Below are 23,722 nucleotides of genomic sequence, written 5' to 3'. Positions count from 1 at the left end.
GAAGCTCACTCTAATAACCAAGTCTGCCCTGTTTCTACGGACTGCGGCTGGTCTCTAAGAAAACACATGCTCAGACAGACCAACAGCTTCTATTTGGGAATCTAGATGGCTGAAGGACAGAGCTAGAGGAATAGCCCCCATACACCAAATGAAGCTGGGTCTACTCTGTGGGGCTCTGATGTCTGGAACAGTAAAGATGGGCAGCATGTCATGGGACTGGAGTCCAGACATGCTGGTTCACTTCCCTTAGACAAGTCATTTTCCCTCCCAGGGCTTTAGTTTCCTTCTCCTAAATAAGTGTACCCTGACATTTCCCCAGGAGAGTGTCAGATTGACAGGGACAGTGGGCTGCTTTATTAACAGTAAATAGCAGGGTGGGGTAGGTTGGACATTTGGAGAGGTTCAATGATGTAGGGAACCAAGGGAGCTTCTTGGGCAGAAACATGACAGCTGGATCCTAGAGTGCAAGCTCTGCCCTTTACAGAGCCCTATGGTAACCCTGTCAGCACACCAGGCCTGAGTGTGCAGGGAGCTGGTGCAAAGACCTTCTGTGTGCAGGCGAGCTTCTGTGTTGTGACAGCTCACGCGTGTGCTTCTGTGTGCTGAGTGGCTGCATGTCCCAGATCCGTGCTGCACGACGTATTGGCCGGCAATGGTGCTGGGCACTGGGAGGTGGGAGGGGAGATGTATGCGTGTTTGTGGGCATGTGTGTTAGCGTGTGCATGCAGGGCCTTCAGGCCTCACAGCATGTGTGTGCACGCCCAGGGGTGTGCGTGTGTGTGTCCCCTAACCCCCAGCCTGGCCCACCTGTGTGTTTGTGAACTGCCCTGTTGATTCCGTGCTGTCTTTCAGAATCACTATCAGTGACCCCTGAGGAGTGTCAGCTACGGTAGGTTATGCTCTCAGCCTGCTGCATGAACAGTGTGTCTGCCCCCTCCTCCTCGCTGCACCAGCTCCATGCTGAGGACACCTGGGACCTCTGAGCCAGGCCCCTCCTTCTCCTGCAGCTCTAGACTCCCACTTCCTGTCCTCTTCCAGCTGGTTCTCTCACTTCCTTCCCAGTGAGCCGCGGGACTCAGCGCCACTACTCAAGGGCTTCTTGCTTAAACTGAGGGCCCTTGGTACAGGTACCATGCCCAAGATATGGTACTGATATGGGTGCTCTCTGGAGCTGTCTAAGACACCAGACCACTGTTGACAGTGTAGGACTAAGAACTGGGAGAGGGTGTCTTTGGCTGGCCTCGAAGGGGCCAGAAGCTTTAGGAGCTCATCTTCAAACCTACCTTAACTCTGCTGCCCAGATAGAGCTTTCTACTTCCAACCTAGGAGCATGGGCAACTAAATCCACCACAGGGCAAGCATGATAATCCCGTTGGCGGAGCCAGGGCTCTGATTGATGACTTTAGATCACTTAAGAGCCTTTGCCGTTCTGCCAGCCCGATAGTTCACAGCAAGGTGAGGACAGGTAGCCCCTTTTCCACTCATCCTTGGCATAGAACACCTGTAATTATCAGCCACCTCCTCAGCCCCAGACATAGAGCCAGCCATCAGCTCCCACATTTAACCTATTTTCAGAGTGACCTGTACCTTTTAGCCGGTGGCACTGCGGTGTCTATTGACTGGGCGAGTCAACTTGAATGCTGCCTGGTTGGCCAGAGATCTCTCAGTTACCCTGTCCCAACTCTTCCCCAGCCATTGACGTTCACCCTTCTGCTTTTCCCCAGCAGGAAGGGCCCAGCCTCACCTACGAGACCTGCAGCCCCCCGACCATCGGAGGCTCCCCTCTTAGACTTATAAGTCTGTGGCTACAGGCATCGGCTGCCTGCCTCCTAGCCTCCCCAGGGTCCCCTCAGAGGACTCCTGGGCTTTCTGACCACCTGAGGGGCCTCCAGCGCTCCCTCCAGCCATCCCCTTTAGCTTCGATCTCCTGGTTCAAACACTACTGGCCTCATGGCTGTTACATGGGACTCCCTGAGGCTTGGGGTGGCCCTGAGCCAGTGAGATGGGAAACAGAGTGAGCAGAAAAGAGGGAGGCCCTGTGGTGCATTGCCTGGGTGGTGTGTGAGAGGCCGTGTGTGTGGCAAGAGAGGGCCACCCAGCCTCTCCCCAGACTACCCTCTAGTTACCGCCCAGCACCTCCCATCTTCCATTCATCAACTGCCCGTCTCTTCCGGGAACCTTGCCCACATCCACACCTGCCTCATCCCCTCTGCCTCTGCTGAAGGTGGCTGCTCTTGCCTTACCAGCTCTCCTTCCTTTTCTCTCTTCGGTTCTCTCTTGGCTTTCTCTCCAACTGCCAGCCGATCGGGTCAGGCAAGTCCGTCCCGTCCTGAGAGCCCCAGGCCCCCCTTCGACCTCTAACCAGATCCCTCCTACTCCTCGGAGACCTCCCTTATCAAGCCTGCCTGGACAGCTGTTCTGTGACTTGACAGTGGCTCCCCCGACCCCAAAGCGTCCTATTCATCATCTGTGACTTAGTCTGTTGTAGTGGTGAGCTGATACATCCAAATGTGATGTTGGTGAAAACTTGTGCCCCTCTGTGGTATTGCTCCTGCGACATTCTATAAATATCTATAAATATACCTATATATACATATATATACATATATATGGCTGACACAGCCTCGCCTGTAGTGTCAGAATCAACCACCATGCTGTCCTTGTGGAGTCCTGTGGTCCAACTACAAGGGAACGCTGTCATCCTGACATCCCCCCTCCAATGTGCCACCTCCAGTGAGCCTCCCTGTCCTTTGGCCTGTGGACAGCCATCCCCTTGGCCATCCCCACCCTGCACAAGGGGATGCTGCACCAGCAGCTGTGCGGTTCTCTGATGGCCACCAGTCTTGCTGTCTCTTGGCTGAGAATAAAACCCATTTCTGGACAATGGGGAACTGCGTGTACCTCTGCTGGTTTGTATTCTCTGGGGCCGAGGAGAGGGGAGGTATAAATTGGGTACCGAATGAAGGATGAGGAAAGGCCCTTGCTAGGGTGCTGCAAGGTGGTTCTCTTCCTGTGAATCCTGCTTCCACCACTAGGGGGCAGTATCACGAGCACATGCTGTGAGCAGCTTAAAGAACAGGCCCCACATATGGACCAGCTAGGGGAGAAGGGATTGGAATGTGAAAGGCCTGGCCTGGAAGTCAGCACCCGAAGGACCCTGAGTTCCACTATGTAAGTCAGGCTTGATTCTGTCACTCAGTAAGGAAGCCCTGTAGTCCCCTGGGATCCCTAGGCTGCCATAAGCACTGCACAGGTGATGGTGTCAGTCTGTCCTGCAGGCACTTCAGACCTTGGGCTCCACACAGGCCAGAAGCCTGCTCTCTCCAGGCAGGACACAGTCCCTGATTGGTGCCAGCCTGAGGCCAACCCCAGAACCAATAACAAGCACCCTGGGCCCAGCAGTATGGCTAAATCCATTTATTTCCCAAGTAAAAAGCAAAATAAAGAGGAGCTGCATTGCAGGTGCCACAACCACGTCTCCGCCTCCTGTCCTGACCTAACACTACCAATAAATAAGTTTCCCAGCCCAAATGATTATTAGAAGCTCTGTCCCACTTGCCAGCTCCAACCTCCACTATGATACAGGGGTGTCCCTACCCCGGAATATACAAAATAGTACACAGGTACAATATGTACACCGGGGGAGGGGAAGCCCACCCCGCCCCAGCAGCCTCTGTCCTGCTTGGCATAGTTACCCCAATTGTCATAAGGCCTGAGAGAATGGTACCCACTTTCCCTGTCACAAAGTGCCTCACAGAGATGGAAGCCCTCCTAAGTGGGATGCCTTCCTGAGGCAGTGAGCCCAACTGCCCGGGGACCCATGAAACGCTGCCAGCCCCACTGCCCTAAAGTGCCTCTAAGAAGATGGGATTTGGTCTGGGGACGTGCTGTGCCCTGGGTTCCACCCCGAGCATCACCACACAAAGGGAAAGGGCGGGTAGTGCTGGGGATAAGTCACTTGGTAGAGTGCCTGCTTAGCACTGCCAACCTCCAGGCACAGCGGTAAGGCAGGGGATCAGCTCAATCTGTAGTGAGTTCAGGGTTAGCCCGGGCTATGTAAGACACTATATGAAGACAATGAATATAAAATGGGGTTGGGGAGGGAAAGGAGGGTGGAAACGACTGAGATGGTGAAAAATCCTGAGCCCTGCTGAATGCTAGGCCGATCCACCAGCCCATGCTGCTCCTGGTCATGAGAAGGCTGCCAGACTGTTCTGCCCCAGTGGCCTGCCCGAGCAAGGACTGAGGCCCTCCTTGGTGAGAAAGTCCCCAGGCCACCCAGCACAGTCTGCTCAATCACTGAGTCTCTGGTGCTCTTTCCCTACCAGGAGTTTACAAGGTAAAACTGCCCTGGCTAAAAGGCAGACCTGTACCAGTTTGTATCTCCCATTAATATAGGAGTCCGATCTTTTGGTTTTTCAGACAGGGTCTCATGTAGCCCAGTGTGGCCTCAAACTCACTAGGTAGATGAGGATGGCCCATTCTCCCACCTCCACTTCCCAAGCACTCAAATTACAGGTATCAGCCTTTTCAGGGGCGCTGGGGACCCAGGGCTATGTGCATGGCAGGCAAGCACTCTACCAACTGAGCTACTTCCCCAGCCCCTGGAGGGCGGGGTCTGACCTTATTATTAAGGATAGGGTGGCTGGGGAAGGGGGTGGGGTGGGCAGAACTTCTGGCTGCCCTTGGTGAGGCTTTGGCCGAAAGTCTCTTATATAACCATGATTTTCACCTCGTCGTTCTCATCCGCACGGTAGAAAAAGGGGATGCAAGGGTTGCTACCCAGGCCTGGGCGCTCCTGGGGGTTCTGGATCTCACGCAGCAGCTGCATGATCTGTTGTGCAGTGGGGTTCTCCTGGGGAGCGGGTACCCCTGCCTCTCCTTGTGCAGGCTCTGTATCGTCAGCCAGGCTCACCTCCCTGAGGTCTTTAGAGAAAGGGGAGGAAATCATGGCTCTGCACGTCATGGGAACCCTCCGCTTTCTGCCTGCCCAAGACAGCAGCTCTACTCACCACCTTGCTGGTCAGCAGCGCCAAATTCCTGGGAGCCTGTGGGCACTGGGGCAGGCACATCAGCAGGGTTCTGAGACACGGCCAGGAACTTGCCCTGCCATTCATTGCGCTCGTTCACAAGCCTCAACACCAGCTCCTGAAGCTCTAGCAGTTTTACCTGGAGAAAAAGGAGCTCGACTTGAACCTCCCAGCCCAGACTTGCCAGGGCCTGGACAAGAAGAAGCCTGAAGCTTACCTTCATCTCCTCCTTGTCCTGAGCCAGCCGGCTGATATACTCTTCCTTCTCCAAATGCCGAGCCTTCAGCACTGCCCTCTGGTTTTGGTAGAGGGCAATGTACTCTCCTGTGGGGACGGCAGGCAGGTGGGCAAGGCTCAGACACTATGGCTCCCCATCTGCCCCATGCATAGCCCCACTGCCTTCGGCTGGGCCTTGCCTCACCAATAGTGTCTGTCTCCCCAGAAAGCTGGATACAGCAATGTTCAAGCTCCTCCACCCGCTCCTTGAGCTCCACTTTCTCCTGCATGACCTCCAGGAAGCGGCTCTGGAGCCAAGACAGAGAGAGGGCTCAGGGACTCAGGAGCCCCGGCTGGTCCCCTCCCTCCCAGCCCCAACAGACAAACTCACCTGCAGCTTCTCCATGGCTACATGTAGGGCCTGGTTGCTCTCCTCAGATACAGAGTCACCCATATCCCTGGGGACCACTGCCTCCTTTTCAAGCTTGCTTTGGACTGGGGCTGCCAAGTGAGCCAAGCTCCGGCAACGTGCCTTCTGCTCTCTCAGCTGCACTCGGAGTCGGGCCTGCTCTTCCTCAGCTCTGGCTATCGCTGCATTGCAGAAGGCCACCTGCACACAGAGGGAGGTGTGCCTCTCAGGGAAACATTCAGGGCAAAGTGGGCAGGGAGAGAGGGAGCACCAGTTCCCAGATGGGAGACTAACCACTGGCTCCCAAGCACAAAGTGGTAATCAAAAGAAATCAGAGGGCAGGAAACCAAGGACCACAGAGGTAGAAAAGAGAAGGGCAAGCAGAGCCCAGCTCACCATAGCCTCTCTACTGACAAGGTCTTCTGGGATGGTCAGACTGGGCTGAGGAACCTCCTCGTCTTGCTCCTCCTGGTCCATATCTCCTGGGGGCAGACAGTTGCTGTAGGCTGTCTCCTCTAATAATCCCAGCAGGTAGACAGAGTGGGCTGGGGGAGGAGAGCTCAGAGCCCCACCCCTGCATCCCCACTCTCTACCCTAGGACCAGCCAGTGACTAGAAAATGCCCAATCAAAGCTGCTCCAAATACATCAACTCTAGTCCTCTCCTCCTGGGTGGTCTTACCTTCCCCAGGGAGGACCAAGAGGCTCAGCTGGGCTTGGAGCTGTTGGTTCTCCTGGCTGCTAGCTTTTAGGCGCTCCTAAGGGGCCAGGAGAGAATGAGAAGGGACAGAGGTGGCCAGATCCTCCCCCTGGGCCCAGTCTTAACAGCTGCCTCACCTGTGCCTCCTGCAGCTCCTGGCGGGCCATCTCGGCTGCCATCTTGCCCTGAACTTCCTCATGCTGCAACTGGTCCATGAGCTGTGTCTGCAGCAGAAGCTGCTTGTGCAGTGCCTCCTTCTCAGAGGTCAGCTGCTCATAGGCTGTCAAGTGCTGTTGGTAGGCGGCAGCGTACTGCTGCAGGTGGGACAGGCACTGGTCTCGCTGCTCCTGCAGACCCTGTGCTTCTTGGCTCTTCAGCTCCACCTGCAGGAAGGCTAGGGCTGAGGGCAGGCAGTGCTGGCTGCCACGGCCTGAGCGCCTGCCTTTGTACCCAGCCTCACATAGTCACCTTTCTCACTCCTTTAGGCCCCAAGAGTGGAAAAGCAGATGGAACTAACCCATTCTGTTCTGCACAAACCTACTAGTACCCGTTATTTTATGTACATTTTCTCATTAAACCTTTAACACCTCTATGAGAAAACTCATCTTTTAACTTCAGTGACTAGGTTTGGAGATGGGAAGCACTTGAACACATGGGTGTGAATCCAGCCTGAACCCAGAGCCCTGCATAAAAGGACAACGACTATAAAAGGGCAGCTCCTGGATAGAGAGCAGTCCAGGGATACCTGTTCCAGGCTGTGGCTAATCTGTGATGGGCCTTGCACCCACCCTCCCCAGGTCTGGTGGCCAACACCACATGTAGTAGGCCTTACCGTCTCCTTCAGCTCTCCCAGCCTCTCCTGAAGCTCTCCCAGCTTCCTGGCCAGCTCTTTCTTGACATGCTGCTCTGATTGTAACGCACTGGTAATCTCCATGTTCTCATTTGTCTGGACAGAAAGCAACAGTCAGTAGGACCTAATGTGGCTGGAGTCCCCAGAATTGCATGTGTACTCCCTCTCAGAGTAGGGAAGGCTGCTGGATCATTCCCACACACCCTAGGGCTCGGGATTGTGGGGTGCCTTCACCACTACCACCTAACGTGAGGCGGACAGCACCCCATCCTCTGCCGGTGCTGACCAAAAGGGGTGAGTGTGTTCCCTGTAAGCAAGGAGGGCCTGCAGGCTCCGCACCAGCCTGACGAAGCCGTTCTGCAGCTCAGCCAGCTGCTCCTTGAGCTCGCGATTCTGTGACAGCGCTCTGCTGATGGTGGTGCGGTCACTCTGCATGCTCTCCAGGATCTGCTTGCGCTCCTCTGCCTGCTCGCTCCAGTGCTGGGCCTCGCGCTCCAGCTCCAGCAGCCGTCCCTCCTGCTCCCGGTTCAGGTGGCTCAGGCTCTCATTGTCCTGCACCTGGGCCCGCAGCTGACCCGTCAGACCCTCCAGTTCCTTCTGCAGCTGCTCAACCTCTCCCTGCAGCCGCTCTTCGGCCTCTGAAGGCCCAGTTGGAGGCTCTGGAGGTGGTGGCTCCTCTGAGAAAGGAAGCAGGCACTGTGAGTCAGGCTCCCTGCCCTAAGCCTTGGCTTCTTTTCTGTCAGGGTCTCAGATGAGGCAAGTGTTTCAAGCCACTCTAGCACAGATCTGGGATGCTCAGTCACCTGCTGAGGTGTAGTAGTAGGCATGCCACCCTGTTTTGCACAGAAAGGCACATGCTCAGAGAGATGACAAGGCTTGTCACCTCGTCCTGGCAGAGACCCTTTGCCCCCATTACAATGCCCTTACACCCACCTGCCCCCCTGGGCAATGGAAGCCACCTTCATGGCCCCTCGACCCACTCCTGCTCTCAGGTCACCCTTGCCCTACTCACCCATCTGACTCCTGAGTTCAGCCAAGCTGGCCTCCAGCTCTTGTACCTGACTTTCTCTCTGCTCCTTCTCTTCCTTCAGTGCGTGCACCTGCCCAAGGCACAGGGTGGGGGTGCTGGAGATCCCAGGCCCACCCATCCCCAGTCCCACCTCTGCAAAACTGAAGCCCCTAAGCCCTCAGCTCCACGACACTGATGCCCAGGAAGAGCGAAGACTCCAGAGGCCAGGCCTCACCTGCTCTGCCATCTGCTGTACCCTCTGCTGCCACATGGCACTCTCTCCTTTCAGGTTCTCTGCATACTGGTCTCTCTCCACCTGGAGCTGTTTCAGTGACTCCATCAGCTGCATCAGTCAATATACGAGTTATGAAGGGCTGTCACAGGTCCTCACCAAGGGCCATTGCGGGGGGAGGGGGGATCATGCCCTTCCCCTCCCCCCACAGATCCTCACCTGGCCAACATGGCTCTCCAGCTGAGCCCGCTCCTCCATGGCCTGTTGCAACTGCTCATTACTGCCAGAAGCCTCAGATTGGCTAGAGAACTGCATGAGGGAAAGGAGGGCTTAGGTCTGGGAGCCTATGCTGTTCTGCTGCAGTGCTCCCCACAAGAGTGTGAGCTAGGATGACAACCCAGGGTCATTGCCATAGGAGAAAGTGTCAGGAAAAGCTAAGCAGACTCCTGTTGGGCCATTTAAATGAAACAGAACGCTGGCATTTCAGCAGGCCTAGTGGCTCATGCCTACAACCTCCCACTTGGAAGGCTACGGTAGGAGGATTACCATGAGTTCAAGGCTTACCTGGTAAGTTACAGGTCACCCTGGGCTACTGATAAGACTGTCTCAACAATAATATAAATAAATAAAGTAAGGATCCAACAGCCACATCACCCTCACTAAGACTCTGATTCACAGGTGTGGCGGGGGCTCCACTGAGCAATTAGTAAACAGCATCAGCACAGGACAGGAGGAGGTTCCAAACTGTCCATACTTGGCCGCAGGTCACCCCCAAGGAGCCACAGACTTTGTGCCTGGGCCTTAGGGGTGAGGGCTGCACCTCTCACCTGTTGCAGCAGCAGCTCTGACATCTCTAACTTCTTCTGCAGCTCCTCTGCCCCCAACTGTGCAGCTGCTTTCTCTGCCACCAGGACTCGAAGTTTCTCTTCCAGTTCTGAGTTCTGCTGCCTCAGGTCCTCATTACTTTTGCTGGGGCCAGTGGCAAGGTGGAAAGGAAGGAATCAAGAACAGAAAGGAGCCCATTTCAGAGTGATGTGTGAGTCCTGCCACAGCACCACAGGACAGAGCACTGAGTCACAAGCGACAGGCCTCAGAGACTGAGTTACCTGGGACCACACCATGAGTCAGGAGCATGGCTGGGACCAGAGCTCAGCTCTACACAAACCCAAGCCTGTCTGGGCTGAGTCTCCACTCTCCACACTGAGGCTGCAGAGAGCCCAGCCGCCTTCCCATTCTTACCCATTCTTGTACAGCTCCAGCTTGAGGGCGTCTCGCTCTTTGGTTAGGTCCTTGTTGTACTGCAGACAGAGAAAGCAGAGTTTGGACATGAAAGGCTGAAGCAGCCGCTGGCACAACACCAACGGCCTGGTGATATTCTCCAGTGACAATTCCTCTTCCTAATCACACTTGGCATTTTCCCAAGGCATTTCTACATTTCTGTCTCCTTTGTGATTCTGTCCGTTTGTTTTGTTTTTAAGATGGGGTGACACTATGTTATCTAAGATGGCTTCAAACTCCTGGGCTGAGAGGGCTCAGCCTCTCCAGTAGCTGGGACCAGAGGTCACAGTCTTCAGGGTTGCTTTGTTCTACTTATTTATACGGAGTGGTGTTCTGTCTACATATGTCTGTGCTCCACAAGCGTGAGTTACAGACAGTTGTGAAGCACCACGTGGCTACTGGGAATCGAACACTCTTCTGATGGAGAGCCAGTGCTCTTGCTCACCCTGCCATCTCTCTAGCTCTGCTTTTGTTTTTAATTAATCATATATTATTTTTGCAAGGCTGGGATCAAACTCAAGCCCGTGTATAGGTCAGGCAATTGCTCTATGACTGACCAACAACACACTAGCTCTCTTTTAAAGCTCTCCTTTTTCTCTCTTCCTAAATACAGTCTGAGGGATCCAGGTAAGCCTAGAATTTACAAGCTGGCCTTGAACCCTCCTGTCTCAGTCTCCCCAGTGCTGAGATTACAGACACGTGTCGCCTTGCCCAGTGACGCATGGTTTTATGAAACACAGTCTCATGAAGATGAAACTGGCCTTTAACCCCACCTCTTCCTGCTTCTTTCTTCCAAGTGACAGGTATGTGCCACTCCATCTGCCTCACTCCTGTTGTTGCTGTTACTATTACAACTACCACTTATACTACTACTTTTTTTTTTTTACTTTTTGAGACAGGGTCTCTCTATATACAGCAGGCTGTTTAATTTGCAGAGATTCGCTGCCTCTGCCTCCAGAGTGCTGATATCAAAGGTGTGGGCCACCACCACCTCACTAGTACTGCCTTTCCTTTGTTTTGTTTTTTTTTTTTTAAGATTTATTTGTTTTTATTTATATGAGTACACTGTCACTCTCTTCAGACACACCAGAAGAGGGCATCGGATCCCATTACAGATGGTTGTGAGCCACCATGTGGTTGCTGGGAATTGAACTCAGGACCTCTGGAAGAGCAGTCAGTGCTTTTAACCGCTGAGCCATCTCTCCAGCCCTGCTTTGCTTTTTAATAAGAACTCATGAGCAGGATGGTGGCAGAGACCTTAGTCCCAGTGCTTCGGTGGCAGAGGCAGGTAGATAGATCCCTATGAGTTCAAGAACAGGCAGGTCTACAGAGTTAGTTCAGGACAGTCAAAGCTCACAGAGAAACCCTGTCTCAAACAAACAAACAAACAAACAAACAAACAAAAAACAAAAACAAAAACAAGACAAAACCAACAATACAGGCAGTGTTTGGTGCACACCTTAACCCCAGCCTTTGGAAGGCAAAGGTCAGTGGATCTCTACGGGTTCCAAGCTATCCATGGCTACGCAGAAACCCTGTCATAATAACAACAAACAGAAAACACACACATACACACAAACCTCAGTAAAGGGGCAGATGGTTATTCTTCTGAGAGAGCCCAGCACTGATATCCTAGGTCAGTCCCAGGGGAGCCAAGTGCCTTCTGCCCTCTGCAGGCATCAGGCATGTGTTTGGTGCATATACATAAAGGCAACACACACACACACACACACACACACACACACACACACACACACACACACCCGCCTGCCCGCCCGCCCACATGCGCGCGCGCGCATGCGCGCGCGAGTAAATAAACCTTCAAGTTATAAAAACTCCATAGGGATGAGTCAGGCAGAGATAAAGTCTGTGATCTTAGCATCTGGATGGTGAGGTAGAAGGATTATGAATTTTTTTAATAAAATGACAGTGGGCTAACACTGGGCCGGGAACTCTCGGACACGGCTGTTGTTAAATTGTTCACCGAGCCCTTCACCAGGCACCACTGCTAATAATCCCCTACCCCGTCTTCACACGCATCTAGACAGCTGCCATCACCTGCACTGGGCAGAAACAGTACACAAGGGCCCAGTGCTGGCCTGAAACTACTTAGGCAGACAGAGCTGAGACTTGAACATTCTGGGGTGTCTAAATCTCCAGGCCCTTTCCCCTGGGGCTGCACAGAGGAAGAGGCTCCTTCTCCTACTTAACTTCTATCTGAATCCTGCTCTCCTCTGAACAGATGGTCCATTTACAGTCACCCTTTCCCAACCCTGAGTTTATCAATTCTCTCCCACATGGCTTACATACACTGCACACACACATTCTCCTCCTTCTACAAATGGTACATGTTAAGATCTGTACTTTCACAGACAAGCGCCCATCCCATCTCTTAGCACTTGGTCAAGGCCACACACAACCAGCAGGGTCACACGGGCACCTGCCTCTAGGTGTGGCATTCAGTGCTTGCTTGTCCAGTCCCCAGTTACCTAGCAGAGGGGTCATCCATCAGGTTGTGTCTACAAACCACTTAACAAAAGCAGCAAGAAAAGGTGTGGTGCATGCGGAATTGTCGGCAGCAAGACACGGGACCATGCAGAAAAGTCCTTTAAGCTCTCTGTCCATCTAGCAGAGAAGTGGCCCGTCTTACCCTGTCTGCCTGTTTCTGCTGCGTCGACACAGTAGACAACGTCCGCTCCAGCTCTCCCACACGCTGTCGGGAGGACTGTAGACGGCTGGCAAGATCCTCCGACTCTCCTGGAACAAGAGAGGTCTAGATGCAGCCCCAGGGACCCTCCCTCTGGCCTGCTACGGCATCAGGACAAGGCTCAAGGGTGCCCAGGTCCTACCTGCTTTCTGCCTAGCTGCTTGCTGAGTGTGGGCCAGAGCTGTCTGTAATTCTGCCTTCTCAGACACCAGGATGCCTATGGTCTGAATGTGAACCTTTGGAGAAAAGGCCACAAGTGCTGAGAGTCAGGAGAAACGCGCTCTCCAGAGGGCTCGGGGACACTGCCCAGACCTCTCACCTGCAGTTGTTCCCTGAGGGCACCCTGCTCCTTTGCCAGCTTCTGCTGATAATCCTTCTTCTCCTGCAGGCACAAGGAAGTGCACCTCTTAGTGGGGAGGCAGCAGTGGCCCAAGGGACGAGCCCCCCAGAAAGACAAAGACACCAGTGGCCCAGGACAGGCCCACCATGAGGCCAGGTTATCAAGGATCCCATGGGGAACACCCTGTGAGGTGTGTCTTCTCCTGGATAGAAGTAAACCTGCAACTCGGAGGCCTCCCCCACCCTCATCAGCCATGAAAGGAGAAACAGAGAAACAGAGAAATCACATTACTTTTTCCAGTTGATCCAGAGTGTCTTGGTTCTGTTGCTTCTGTGGGAAGAGTCAAAGGAAACTGACTAAGACTGGCCCCTTTAACGACACCCCAGACCAAGCAGGAAGATGGATTTGAAGAAGGTACTCAGACCCACACAGGTACATGAACTGACTCTCCTCAAGCTCCCAGGGTATTCTGGCTGCCTCTCCCTCACAACTATGTAACTGGGTTCACATTAAAGGACAGTAACTCTAGAGACAGGTTTGAGGAAGATGACTTGGCGGAGTGTGTCGAATTAAAACTGAGCGTGTCTTGTGGGTACAGCCAAGAGCGGAATGGGAGAGCACTTGTTTCTGATGATTCAGTGACCTCTTAAGAGTGGACAGACCTCTCTGACACCCTCCAATTCTGCCTCAACAAGAAACTCAAATGCAGGGAGTGGTGTGGCCAAAATCAAAGAGCAAATTAGGAGCTAAGCCAACAGGACCAGGGCTCCCGACAACCAACTGGGTTTGTGTTCTCTTCTGCTGGAGGCACCAAGCTCAGGACTGGGAGGGCGCAGACTCAGGAGGGAGTCTGGAGTGCAGAGAGGAGAGCAACAGGAACCATGCTGCATGCTCTATGCTCTGGCTGCCTCCAGCTAAGACGGAAGCCCCTAGGTTTTCCATTCCCCCTTGGTCCCAGGGGCCCCCTAGTCCCTTTCTTCAGAGCCCAAAGGGGAAACTGGAGCCCAGGACTGGCAGCAAGAATCAGGGACCCCGCTGACTCTTACCAATTCCTCTATCGTGCTACTGAGTTGTTTGTTTGTTACATAGCTGGAGTCCAGGGCTACTGCTAGCTCTTGGTACCGGCTCTGAGGCGCATGCAGAGAGGAGGAGTTGAGGAAGGATGGGGGAAAGGGAGAAAGAGCATCATTAGGGGTGGGGGTGGTGGGCTGTCTCAGCTGGCAGCGGGCACCCAGGTCCCTGTAGGAGGAGATAGGTGGTTGGCGTAAAGGGTTGCTCGGCCATGATTCAAGGCCACTTACCTCCAGTTCCTTCATGTTGGAAGACGTGAGGCCCTCCCCGTTGATGTAGGATGTAGACTAGGAGAGACAATACCTCTCATGGAGATGCTCTGTGACCCTCACTGTCTAATCCCTGCAGCCTCCTATTCCCCCTCAACTAGCAGAGTCTGCTTTCCTGTTCACTCACACCCTCTTGTGCCACTCCTCATGGCCCCTAAACCCCCATGGCTCAACCCCGCTGCTCAACAGCTGTCACCTCGAACTTTCCACACCAGGATAAACAGGATAAAATCACATTGCCCATCGAGGTCCAAATCCAGGTCTTCTCCAAGCATGACAAGAGCCGCTCGGGAATCCCTGCCTCGTTTTCTACTGTGCCTTCCTTTCCTCTCTACCTTCTCTCTGGACCCCAGTCCTGTGGTACCTCAGACACAAGGCCATTGAGCTGTTGAGAAAGTTGTCGCAGACTCTCAGTCGATGAGAAAGTCCTAAGGGAGGAGACATAAGATCAGGGGTGCAGGTAGTTTGATGGAAACAGGGCTCATGGGCAGAGGCCTGCCCTGACTCCCTCAGTAGGGAACACTTACTTGGTCTCCTCCATGAGGTTAGAGCAATTGCCAGCATCGTGGCTCTGTGTGGGTAGAAAGAAACAAGGTAACATTATTCAGCTTCTGCTTACTGTCACACAGGGACACCATGAGCCAAATTCATCTCAACACCCATCTTCCCAAGCCTTCCCCAGCTTGGCCTCCCCATGCCAGGCTCCCGGAGCAGCACCTGGACCAAGCTATCTGAAGAGAGAAAGAGTTCAAAGAACTTTGGGAGTCCTTCAGGAAGCAGACAGGAGAGTGTCAGGCAAAGTGAAGAAAAGACAAACCTGAATGAGATCAGCATCGGGGGAAGGGACGACACCAAGAAACATAGTGGCAGCAGCAGTACTTGGTGGTGCAGGAGCAGTGTGGTCTGTGGGCACCTGTCATAGAACAGAGCAGGATGGTTAGAAGACCATGCAGGAGAGAAGGGCCTCAATGCCACGGACACGAGGTGATGGGGCAAGCAGGGTAGCACAGCGGCAGGCACAGGACAGTTGCACATGCTGGGAGCTACTGGGGTACAGACAAGACATGCCCAGGTCTCAGGCTACTTAGTAGCATTCTGAAGGGCCAGAGCTCAAAGCAGGGGCTGCAGGGGCTCCTTCCTGAATACACAAGGACCTAGTTCCCTATGGAGCTCTGACCTGTGGCAGCCACAGCAGGTAGACAAAGTGCCAAGTGCAGGAGGCAGAGAGCTAACGGCCCCTGACTATAGGTCTTGCTCCTGGGATGGACTCATCATCAGGGTCAACATAACCATTCTCCCTCTCCTCTTGCTTTCCTGCCTTCCCTCCTCCCAGACCCATGCACTGGCTGTGTTTGTCGATTCAGAAACAACTGAGTAAAGTAGAGAACAATGGCTGCCCTTTGGCTTGAAGTATCTAGAAGATCATGTAAGCTTCCTAGGAAAAGCAGCCAGGGACCAATCCTAGGATTTCCTATATGGCAGCTTGTAGAAGTCTCCCCACTTCCCTGGCAGGAACTATCTGCTTGACCAGCTGTACCCAGCTCCTCCTCAGGCTCAGGCCTCACTTGTTTGTTTTATTTTCTGAGACAGGGGCTCACTATGTAGCCCTTGCTGTCCTGGAACTCACCCTGTAGACCAGGAAGGCCTTGCACTCACAGAGCTGTGCCTGCCTTTGCCTCCCAGGTGCTAGATTAAAGGTGTGCGCACACCCCTAGGCCTGGTAGTTCAGGCCTCACTCTTAGACTATGTCTCTGGCTTAGAGGTCTTCTCAGGTCCAACAATCCAAATAGGCAAAGGATGGGAAGACAAAAGGAGAGGGACAAAAATTCCAGGCCTATCCAGCAAGGCTGCTCTGGGAGGAAGTGGCCATTCCTTTCTCCAAAGAAATGGCTGCTTGCTTTCTGAAGCCTTCAGTCTCAGCCTCTGGAGATGCTAACCAAATTTCCTCCTTTGAGTAAGTGAGAAAGGACGTCTGAGAACTCAAGTGTGAACTTCATTCTCTTCAGGTTTACTGTGACTAACGTCCCTGTAACACATGTGACTGTCAGTTCTGAATCACACTTAGGTGTTGCCTTGACAATGTCTACAGTTGAGTCTAACAGGTAAGACCAGGGACTCAGTGGCAGCTGGCCACACCTGAGATAGTCTGGAGGTGTGACATTCCCAGCAACAGACCCTTCTAGGCTTTGGGTCCCTTGTAGCATCTTAGTAACACACATCTCTAAGCCTGGCAACATTCACAGAGGCACAAAATAGATAAAAATATTTGTCTGAGTACCTTTTGGTTTTTGTCTTAGGTTTTGAAACAGGGTCTCTCTGAAGTTCATGCTTGCCTCAAACTTGCTATAGAGCCCAGGCTGACCTCAAACTAGAGACCTCCTTTCTGCCTCTGCCTCCCAAAAGCAGGGATTATAAAGATGGGACACCACGCACTGTTGGGAGACTTTCAATTGCTTTGTGAGGAACCATGTAACTCCCCAATTTTAAGTCTTAGAGCTAAGCATGGAGTGCTTACAAAGTTTTCACTCTCCTCAAAATACCCCATCCCATCAGAAACTATTTTTATTTTTCCATAACTTCCTGTTTTATTTCTACTCAGAAGATGCCAATTTCCTTTATCCCTGGAGTAGAAAGTCAGTTATGGTTCAAGAAAGTTTTCATAAACACATGAAAAGTCTTCACTTCCTAAACAGAGGGGCTAGGTGCTCTGGTCAGTATTTCCCAAAGGGGAAACTGAAGCCCCAGCTCTGTGTGACTGACTCCTTAGCACAACAAATGCCAACTCTGTGCCCCCAACTCCCACACGCACAATGTGCCACGTCTGAGCTGAGCACGGAGGCACAGCACCTGAGCCGACCACACCTGGCAGGATCAGCTCTGTTGGCTGAAAACAGCCCAATGCCAGCCTGCGAGTCCTCACCCCGCCCATCCTCAGCCCCACAGGATGTGGCCTTGGCTCAGGCCACCCCTTCAGTTGGACAGAAGCCTGCTCCTTTTGTTTGGTGGATGTCCCCTAACATGTTAACTGAAGAACTAGGTTATATCCAGGAAGCCAGCTCTAAGCCCTGTGAACACAGGTCCTGTCACACGTGGATGCTGAGTCTCTGAAAAGTGCCCTTCCGCCTGTCAGCTCTCTGCTCCTCAGCTCTCCGTGTGTATGATCATGACCCATCTTTCATTGTCAAAGTAGCTGCAAACGCCCCTTCTCCAGCCTTGAGTCCACTGGGAACCAACTTTCCTGTGGCTACATTAGACATCCTGGAGGCCGCGTAACTCTTGTCCTGTGCATTTAGTCTGGTATTGGTATTGGTTCCGGACGGGCTCTCACTGTGTAGGATGGGCTTCCCATCCTCGTCTCAGTGTCCGCAGTGCTGGGCTCATAGGCACGTTCTACTGCACCTGGACTGCGCATCTACTTCTGCCACTGTTTAGGAAGTGCCCTTCCTATCAGGAACCCACTGAGTTTTCAGAGAGACTGAGAACAGCTTCTCCTGGTCACTCACTTATTTGTCAGTTAACTTTACACTTTCACAGTTTCTTTTCATTTTGCTTTTCTTTCTTTCTTTTTTTTTTTTTTAATTCTTTTTTTCCGGAGCTGGGGACCGAACCCAGGGCCTTGCGCTTCCTAGGCAAGAGCTCTACCACTGAGCTAAATCCCCAACCCCTCATTTTGCTTTTCAAGACAGGGTTTCTCTGTGTAGCCCTGGACATCCTAGAACTCACTTTGTAGACCAGACATGGCCACGCCCTCCTAGACTCAGAGATCTGCCTGCCTCTATGCCTTCAGAGTATTGGGGAATACAGACATGTGCCACCACTGCCTGTTGAGGGTTTCTTTTTTTTTTTTTTCTTTTCTTTTTTCGGAGCTGGGGACGGAACCCAGGGCCTTGCGCTTGCTAAATCCCCAACCCCTGTTGAGGGTTTCTTAAAAAAGTCTTAATCGGGGCTGGGGATTTAGCTCAGTGGTAGAGCGCTTACCTAGGAAGCGCAAGGCCCTGGGTTTGGTCCCCAGCTCCGAAAAAAAAAAAAAAAGTCTTAATCCCAGAAACTATACTATAAATTTACTTTCTCATAACCTCATGTTCCTGTTTCAAATCAAAATGAGTTCATAAAAAAGAAGCACAAACTTCAATGGTCTAGCTTTTTAGAGACGGATGCCCAGAGGGCAAGATCTGAAGGTATGTTTGTGTCCCATCTGTCCCAGTCTGACAGTGCCCTGCCAGGCATTCATAAACTCTAGTCTCACTCATCTGAACCAAAAGCTGTTTCCCCAATTAGCTTTAACTTTCAAGGTGGGTCTCATATTCTCTAAATGAGAAATGATAAAGGGAAAGGAAAAAACCCAATCAAGCGAGCAGTTGAAAAAGCAGACATAGGGGCTGATGGTTAACTGAGGCAACACACAGTAAGCCAGTGGCAGAGGGTCCCCCACAGCAGGGAGGCCTCTGTGGCATGCATGGCTGGAAGAGCAAGCCAGAGGGAGTCTCGGCACTGCCTCACCTTCCTCTTGTCTAATGGGGGGAGCGAGACCCCATTGGAACGGTTAAGGTCGGACACCAACACCTTCAGAATGTCCTGAATCTACAGCAGGCGAGAAGGGAAAAGGGGAGGGGGGTAAGATGGGATGCAGGTGGGAAGAAAAGAGATGAGAAAGAGAGGGGAGGGAGGGACAGGGAAGCAAGTCAGGGCAAGAAGAGAAACAGTCAGGGAGATGGAATACTCAGGAGCACAGATCAGCACCCAGGCCTGTGCCAACCTTCCAAGCAGCCAGCTGCTGCCTTGTCAGAGGCAGCCCTCAGAGTGAGCAAGAGTCCCCAGGGGATGCAGTGACTACACCTGATCAAGGCAGCGACTCAACATACACCAGACCTGTTCCACAGACCCAGGATTGCATGGAGCAATCTGCAAAGGCCCCAGTCCCATGTCCACCTTAAAACCAGACTCCCAAATAAGACTTCACTTGTACACTATAAGGTACAGCTAAAGAGAATCTGTAAGACAATAAGCCAATACACCATCATCCTGTCAGATGAAGGAACTGAGTGTGTGTGGAGACTTTCCTGAGGCAACCCAGCAAGCTCATGACAACGATGGACTGAACACACAGATCTCTTCCTAATGGCTCTTTTCAGAAGCCTGAGAACAATGATGTTCCCTCTGGTTTCTACCCCAAACCAAGAAACCCAAGCAGTACCTATTGTTGGCTCACTGTTAACTCCACAGCAGACCCTCCACTAGGGGAGTTAACCCGAAAACAATCACAATAAACTTACACATTAAAACATTGTTGCTATTGTACAGATATGTAAAAAGACGTCTGAAGACTTTAAACCACTTGCCCTAAGACTTATTGTACAATGGAGAGACAGAATCCACACTCAGATTTTATTTTTCTGTGCTGAGATAAAATCCAGGGTCCCTTGCAAGGCAAGCGAGCCCTAGTCCATCACCACTGAACTAGGCTCCAGCCCTCAAACCAGAAATTTTAGCAGCACCTGACATTACCTGAACCACAGCCTTCTCCCTTCTCCCCCCACCCCATTCCTCAGGAATCTGCTGGCCAAGACTCACATTCTCTGCTGACTGACAATCACTGGCAGAGGTTCTCTCTGGACTATGGCCATTTTTAATCTTTTTCTTCTTCTTTGCTCCTGCAGGGACACCCGGGCTGTTCTTCTGCTGATACTCTCTCAGCTGTGGAAAAGAGAACAGAAAGAAATCAAAGCCGTTTGCCCCACACTCACAGCCTCTACTCCAGCTCTCCAGTTTAGTGAGTTTTTGGCTTGGTGTTTTGTATGCAGAGTCTCAAGTAGCCCCGGCTGGGTGCTAACACATTCTGTGAATGAGGATGACTTTGAACATCTGATCTTGCTGTCTGAACCTCTAAAAGCACCAGGATTTCAAGTGTATGCCACCATACCTGGTTTATACAGTCCTGGAGACCAGGCCTAGGGCCCTGTGCAAGTTAGGCAAGTATTCTACACAGTGTAACAGTTTATGCCTGGTTCCTTCCGATGCTATTTTTATAAAAGACTTTTTTTTTAATGTACACTGGTGTTTTGCCTGCATGTATGTCTGTGTGAGGGTGTTAGTTAGATCTTGGGAGTTACAGGCAGTTGTGATCTGCCATGTAGGTGCTGGGAATTGTACCCGGGTCCTCTGGAAGAACACTCAGTGCTCTTACTTGATGAGCCATCTCTCCAGTCCCTTATAAAAATACTCTTACATACGTAAGTCTCATGTCATGGAATGGTACCAAGATTCTACAAGCTATTGTAATGACCTCTTAATGGCAGAGGCAATGGCATTAATTGGGTTGGGAATGTAGCTCAGTGGAATCCTTGCCTAGCATTCAAGAGGCCCTAAGTTCCATCCAGCAACATATACCCATGCCCATACACACATACACACAGAGGCAAACACAGAATCCAAACCCAGTCTTCTGATAACCTGCTCTGGGGTTTACAGCTCCCAAGGGTAGAGCTCAGAGAGTAAACACTGAGTAGGCAGGAACTAGCTGGGTGTACAGTCACTTATCTATAATCCCAACTTCTGGGAGAGGCAAGAGGCATGAGAGGGAAGCCAGCCTGGGCTCCACAGCAGCCAGGGCTCCACAGTGATCCCCAGAGACAACAAGCAAATGCATGAACCAGTAGACAATAACTATAACCTGGTTCTTTTTTTTTTTTTCCTTTTTTTTTCGGAGCTGGGGACCGAACCCAGGGCCTTGCGCTTGCTAGGCAAGCGCTCTACCACTGAGCTAAATCCCCAACCCTTATAACCTGGTTCTTAAATCCCACTCCTCTTTTCAGAACATTTTCTCTTGCTGGCATGGTGGCACACACCTTTAGTCTCAGTCCTCAAAGCAGAGGCAGGTGGACCTCTGTGATAAGATAAGGATAGCCCAGTCTACACAGCAAGTTCCAGGTTAACCCAGGATAAAGGAAGACCCTGTCTTTATTCTTACTTACTTTTGAGTATGTTTTATGTGCACAAGAGTTTGCCCATATTCACTTATGTGCACTTCATGTATACCTGGTGCACAGAGAGGTCAGAAGAGGATGTCAGAACCCTTGGAACTGGAATCACATAAGATTGTAAACTATCATGTGGGTGCTGAAAATAATACTCAAATACCCTGTCTTTAAAACATATACGTGTGTGTGTGTGTGTGTGTGTGTGTGTGTGTGTGTGTGCACATGGATGTTCGTATACTAGGAGACAGGGTGCATGGGTATGTTATGGTGTACACAAGAATGTCAGAGGACACATGTATGTGTATATGCTGTGAGAGAGAGTACATAGGCATGTCATGGTACATACAACAATGTCAGAGGACAGCCTCAGTGTTGCTTCCTCTTTCCCACTCTCAGAGAACTCTCTCGTTAGCACACACACCAGGCAAGATGGCCTCTCAGTTTCTATAATTCTGTCTTCACCATATAGTTAGCTAGAGAACATCTGAGCTTACAGATTCATGCTGCCATGTCTGGTTTTATATGGAATCTAGAAATTCAGGTCCTCCTGCTTGTGTTGAACTTCTTTACCCAATGAGCCATCTCCCTGTCAAAAGCCAAAGTACTGTCAATAAAACCTCATGTTAATGGTTTTTGTTGTTTTGTTGTTGCTGTTGTTGTTGTTGTTGCTGTTGTTGTTGTTGTGCTGGGGATTGAACCTGGAGTTTTATGTATGAGAGGCCAGAATTCTACTACTAAGCCATATATACACAGCTTCCCTTCAAAACAAAACGAAACAAAACAGGATTGCTGGGCATAGTGGCCTATACCTTTTACCCAGTACTAGGCAGGCAGAGGCAGGCAGATCTGAGTTCAGGGCCAGCCAGGAATACATAGACCTTGTCTCAAAAACAAACACAAAATTAAGTTTAATTTTAAAAAGACTGTATGTGTATGAGGGTAGTTGTTTGTTTTGCCTACATATATGGCTGTACATCATGTACATATGCAGTAACCTAATTGGCCAGAAGAGGGCATAATATGCAACCTCTAGAACTGGAGTTAGAGACAGTTGTTAGCAATACTAGGTGAAGGGAGCTATGCCCAGGTCCTCTGCAAGAGCAACAAGTGCTTTTACCTGCTGAACCTTCTCTCCAGACCCAGTATTAAATATTACATACACCAAGCTGGTATCAAATTCCACATATAGTAAAAAATAACCTTGAAGTCCTGATCCTTCTGCCTCTACTTCCAGAGTCAGGGAAATATAGGCATGTATTGCTCTGCCCAGTTAATGCCATGCCAGGATCCAAGCCAGAGCCTCATACATGGTAGGCAAGCACTCTTGCCAACTGAGCTGAGTCCTGATAAACACCTAACAACTTAGTGCACTCCTAACCCCACTGGGGCCGTTTTATCAACACATATTAAAGACACACAGCAGTACTTCCTAAACGTGCTTCCTAAAGTTTACTTCCTAAACTTTACAATGTGACAGAAGGGCAGAAGCCACGAAGGCAAAGCTTTAGTGAACATGGGACCAGAAAGGGCCTAAGCGTCATCTCAGAGAGAAGTCTTTACAAATCTAAGAAAATGCCATGCCCAACCTTTACAGTTTTTTCTCTCAGAAGAAACATGGGAAAGTGATGCTTCCCATGAGATGCCTCACACGCATCCTGTGGCTCTCATCAGTTTTGAAATGACAATTTGGCTGAATTTCAAGCTGTTAAGTTCAGTTCCCCAAGAAACTGATCAACACTATACATGCATTTTGCTCCAGAGAGATTACAGTCTCTCTAGAGAGCAGAAAACTGAAAAATAACCTAAATGCAAACCAAACCCATTCTTCCATGTCAGCAAGGAACACTGAACTGTGTTGTGTGCTCACATTAATGCTAAGTTAAGGGACTGTGGGTACCTAAAGCGCCTCCGCACTAGATTCCAAACTCGGGCTCCCTTCCAGGTGGAACTAAGTTCTCCACCAGAGAAACAGGAAAGGGGGCATCAACATCAGGTGAGCAGGTGGGGCAATCCAAATCCGACTCGGAGTAGTAATGACAGTTTCGGGGGGGGGGGACTGTGACGTAACTACATTCCACTCCATACTACCAACGCCCGAGTCGCCTACAGGGCCAGGACCCAGGTCCTTGGAGGCAGGTGCCCAGAGAGGTCTGGACTGGAGCGTCCCGAGTCAAGGGCTGAGACCCTGTGTCACTGACCAAAGTCACCTAGGGGCGACTGAGAGGGCGGGGGCTGGGTTGCTGAGGGGGCGGGGCTGGCTGAGAAGACTTCGCTGGGGGGAACCCAGGGAGCTGAAGGGTTCTCTACCTGTGTGTCTCGGGAAAGGCTCGGACTCTATTCATAGTCCTGCTGTTGGAGGAGCTCGGGTGGGGTCAAGGGGCCGCGACCCGGAGCGCTTTACCTTTTTCTTGGCCGCAGCCAATTTGCTCTGCCTGGTTTCTTCCGACATCCCGGGGCGGGGAGGGGGGAAGCGGGGGGGCCACATCACCACGATCCCGGCAGCCACCGCGAAACTGCTTCCGGCAGCTACGACTCCTCAACAAGAGCCAGAGAAGGCGGGTGCAGAGCTTCACTAGGACGCTCGGAAACCCGGCGTGACCTACCTTCTCCAAGCCCATTGGTTGATGAGAATGATG

At 51.6% G+C, this 23,722-nt stretch overlaps 2 protein-coding genes across 56 annotated transcripts in view; one reads left to right on the top strand and one right to left on the bottom strand.

The window, feature by feature from the left end:
• Dnm1 (dynamin 1) overlaps positions 1 to 2,900 on the top strand; it is a 43,630-nt gene extending 40,730 nt beyond the window's left edge. For 6 of the 23 annotated variants that reach the window (XR_015680690.1, XR_015680702.1, XM_087647157.1 and 3 more), the window contains one exon: positions 1,725 to 2,900. Coding sequence is in view for 15 of the 23 variants with exons in the window: in XM_087647157.1 (XP_087503283.1) it covers positions 1,725 to 1,797 (73 nt within the window). In the remaining 8 variants the exon portion in view is untranslated. 23 annotated transcript variants of the gene reach the window in all.
• Positions 2,901 to 3,402: 502 nt separating this feature from the next.
• Golga2 (golgin A2) lies at positions 3,403 to 23,634 on the bottom strand. Of its 33 annotated transcripts, none has more exons than XM_087654290.1 (27): positions 23,394 to 23,558; positions 19,681 to 19,803; positions 18,610 to 18,690; positions 14,927 to 15,022; positions 14,637 to 14,680; positions 14,474 to 14,537; positions 14,071 to 14,127; positions 13,816 to 13,896; positions 13,061 to 13,099; positions 12,749 to 12,811; positions 12,572 to 12,665; positions 12,373 to 12,479; positions 9,684 to 9,742; positions 9,272 to 9,413; positions 8,664 to 8,753; positions 8,448 to 8,555; positions 8,216 to 8,303; positions 7,543 to 7,880; positions 7,186 to 7,299; positions 6,491 to 6,736; positions 6,336 to 6,411; positions 6,052 to 6,170; positions 5,638 to 5,856; positions 5,452 to 5,554; positions 5,248 to 5,354; positions 5,013 to 5,169; positions 3,403 to 4,926 (listed from the first exon to the last, which is right to left on the bottom strand). In XM_087654290.1, exons 4-27 carry the CDS (start codon positions 14,969 to 14,971, stop codon positions 4,712 to 4,714), a joined length of 2,775 nt encoding a protein of 924 aa, XP_087510416.1. In that variant the 5' UTR covers positions 14,972 to 15,022; positions 18,610 to 18,690; positions 19,681 to 19,803; positions 23,394 to 23,558; the 3' UTR covers positions 3,403 to 4,711.
• Positions 23,635 to 23,722: the final 88 nt, after the last annotated feature.

The sequence above is a fragment of the Rattus norvegicus genome, chromosome 3, assembly GCF_021556685.1.
Source record: "Rattus norvegicus strain SHRSP/BbbUtx chromosome 3, alternate assembly SHRSP_T2T, whole genome shotgun sequence".
NCBI lineage: Eukaryota > Metazoa > Chordata > Mammalia > Rodentia > Muridae > Rattus > Rattus norvegicus.
Note: the sequence above shows the minus strand (reverse complement) of the source record. Positions and strands in the feature narration are given on the sequence as shown.

What these genes read in the sequence shown, in the direction of transcription:
- Golga2 (XM_087654272.1), bottom strand. Translation starts at nt 23,535, where the DNA reads ATGTCGGAAGAAACCAGGCAGAGCAAATTGGCTGCGGCCAAGAAAAAG. An exon ending in TGGCTGCGGCCAAGAAAAAG is followed by an intron (nt 19,804 to 23,487) that starts GTAAAGCGCTCC and finishes TCTTTTCCACAG; the next exon opens with CTGAGAGAGTATCAGCAGAA. An exon ending in AGCAGAAACAGGCAGACAGG is followed by an intron (nt 9,743 to 12,372) that starts GTAAGACGGGCC and finishes CTCTGTCTGCAG; the next exon opens with TACAACAAGGACCTAACCAA.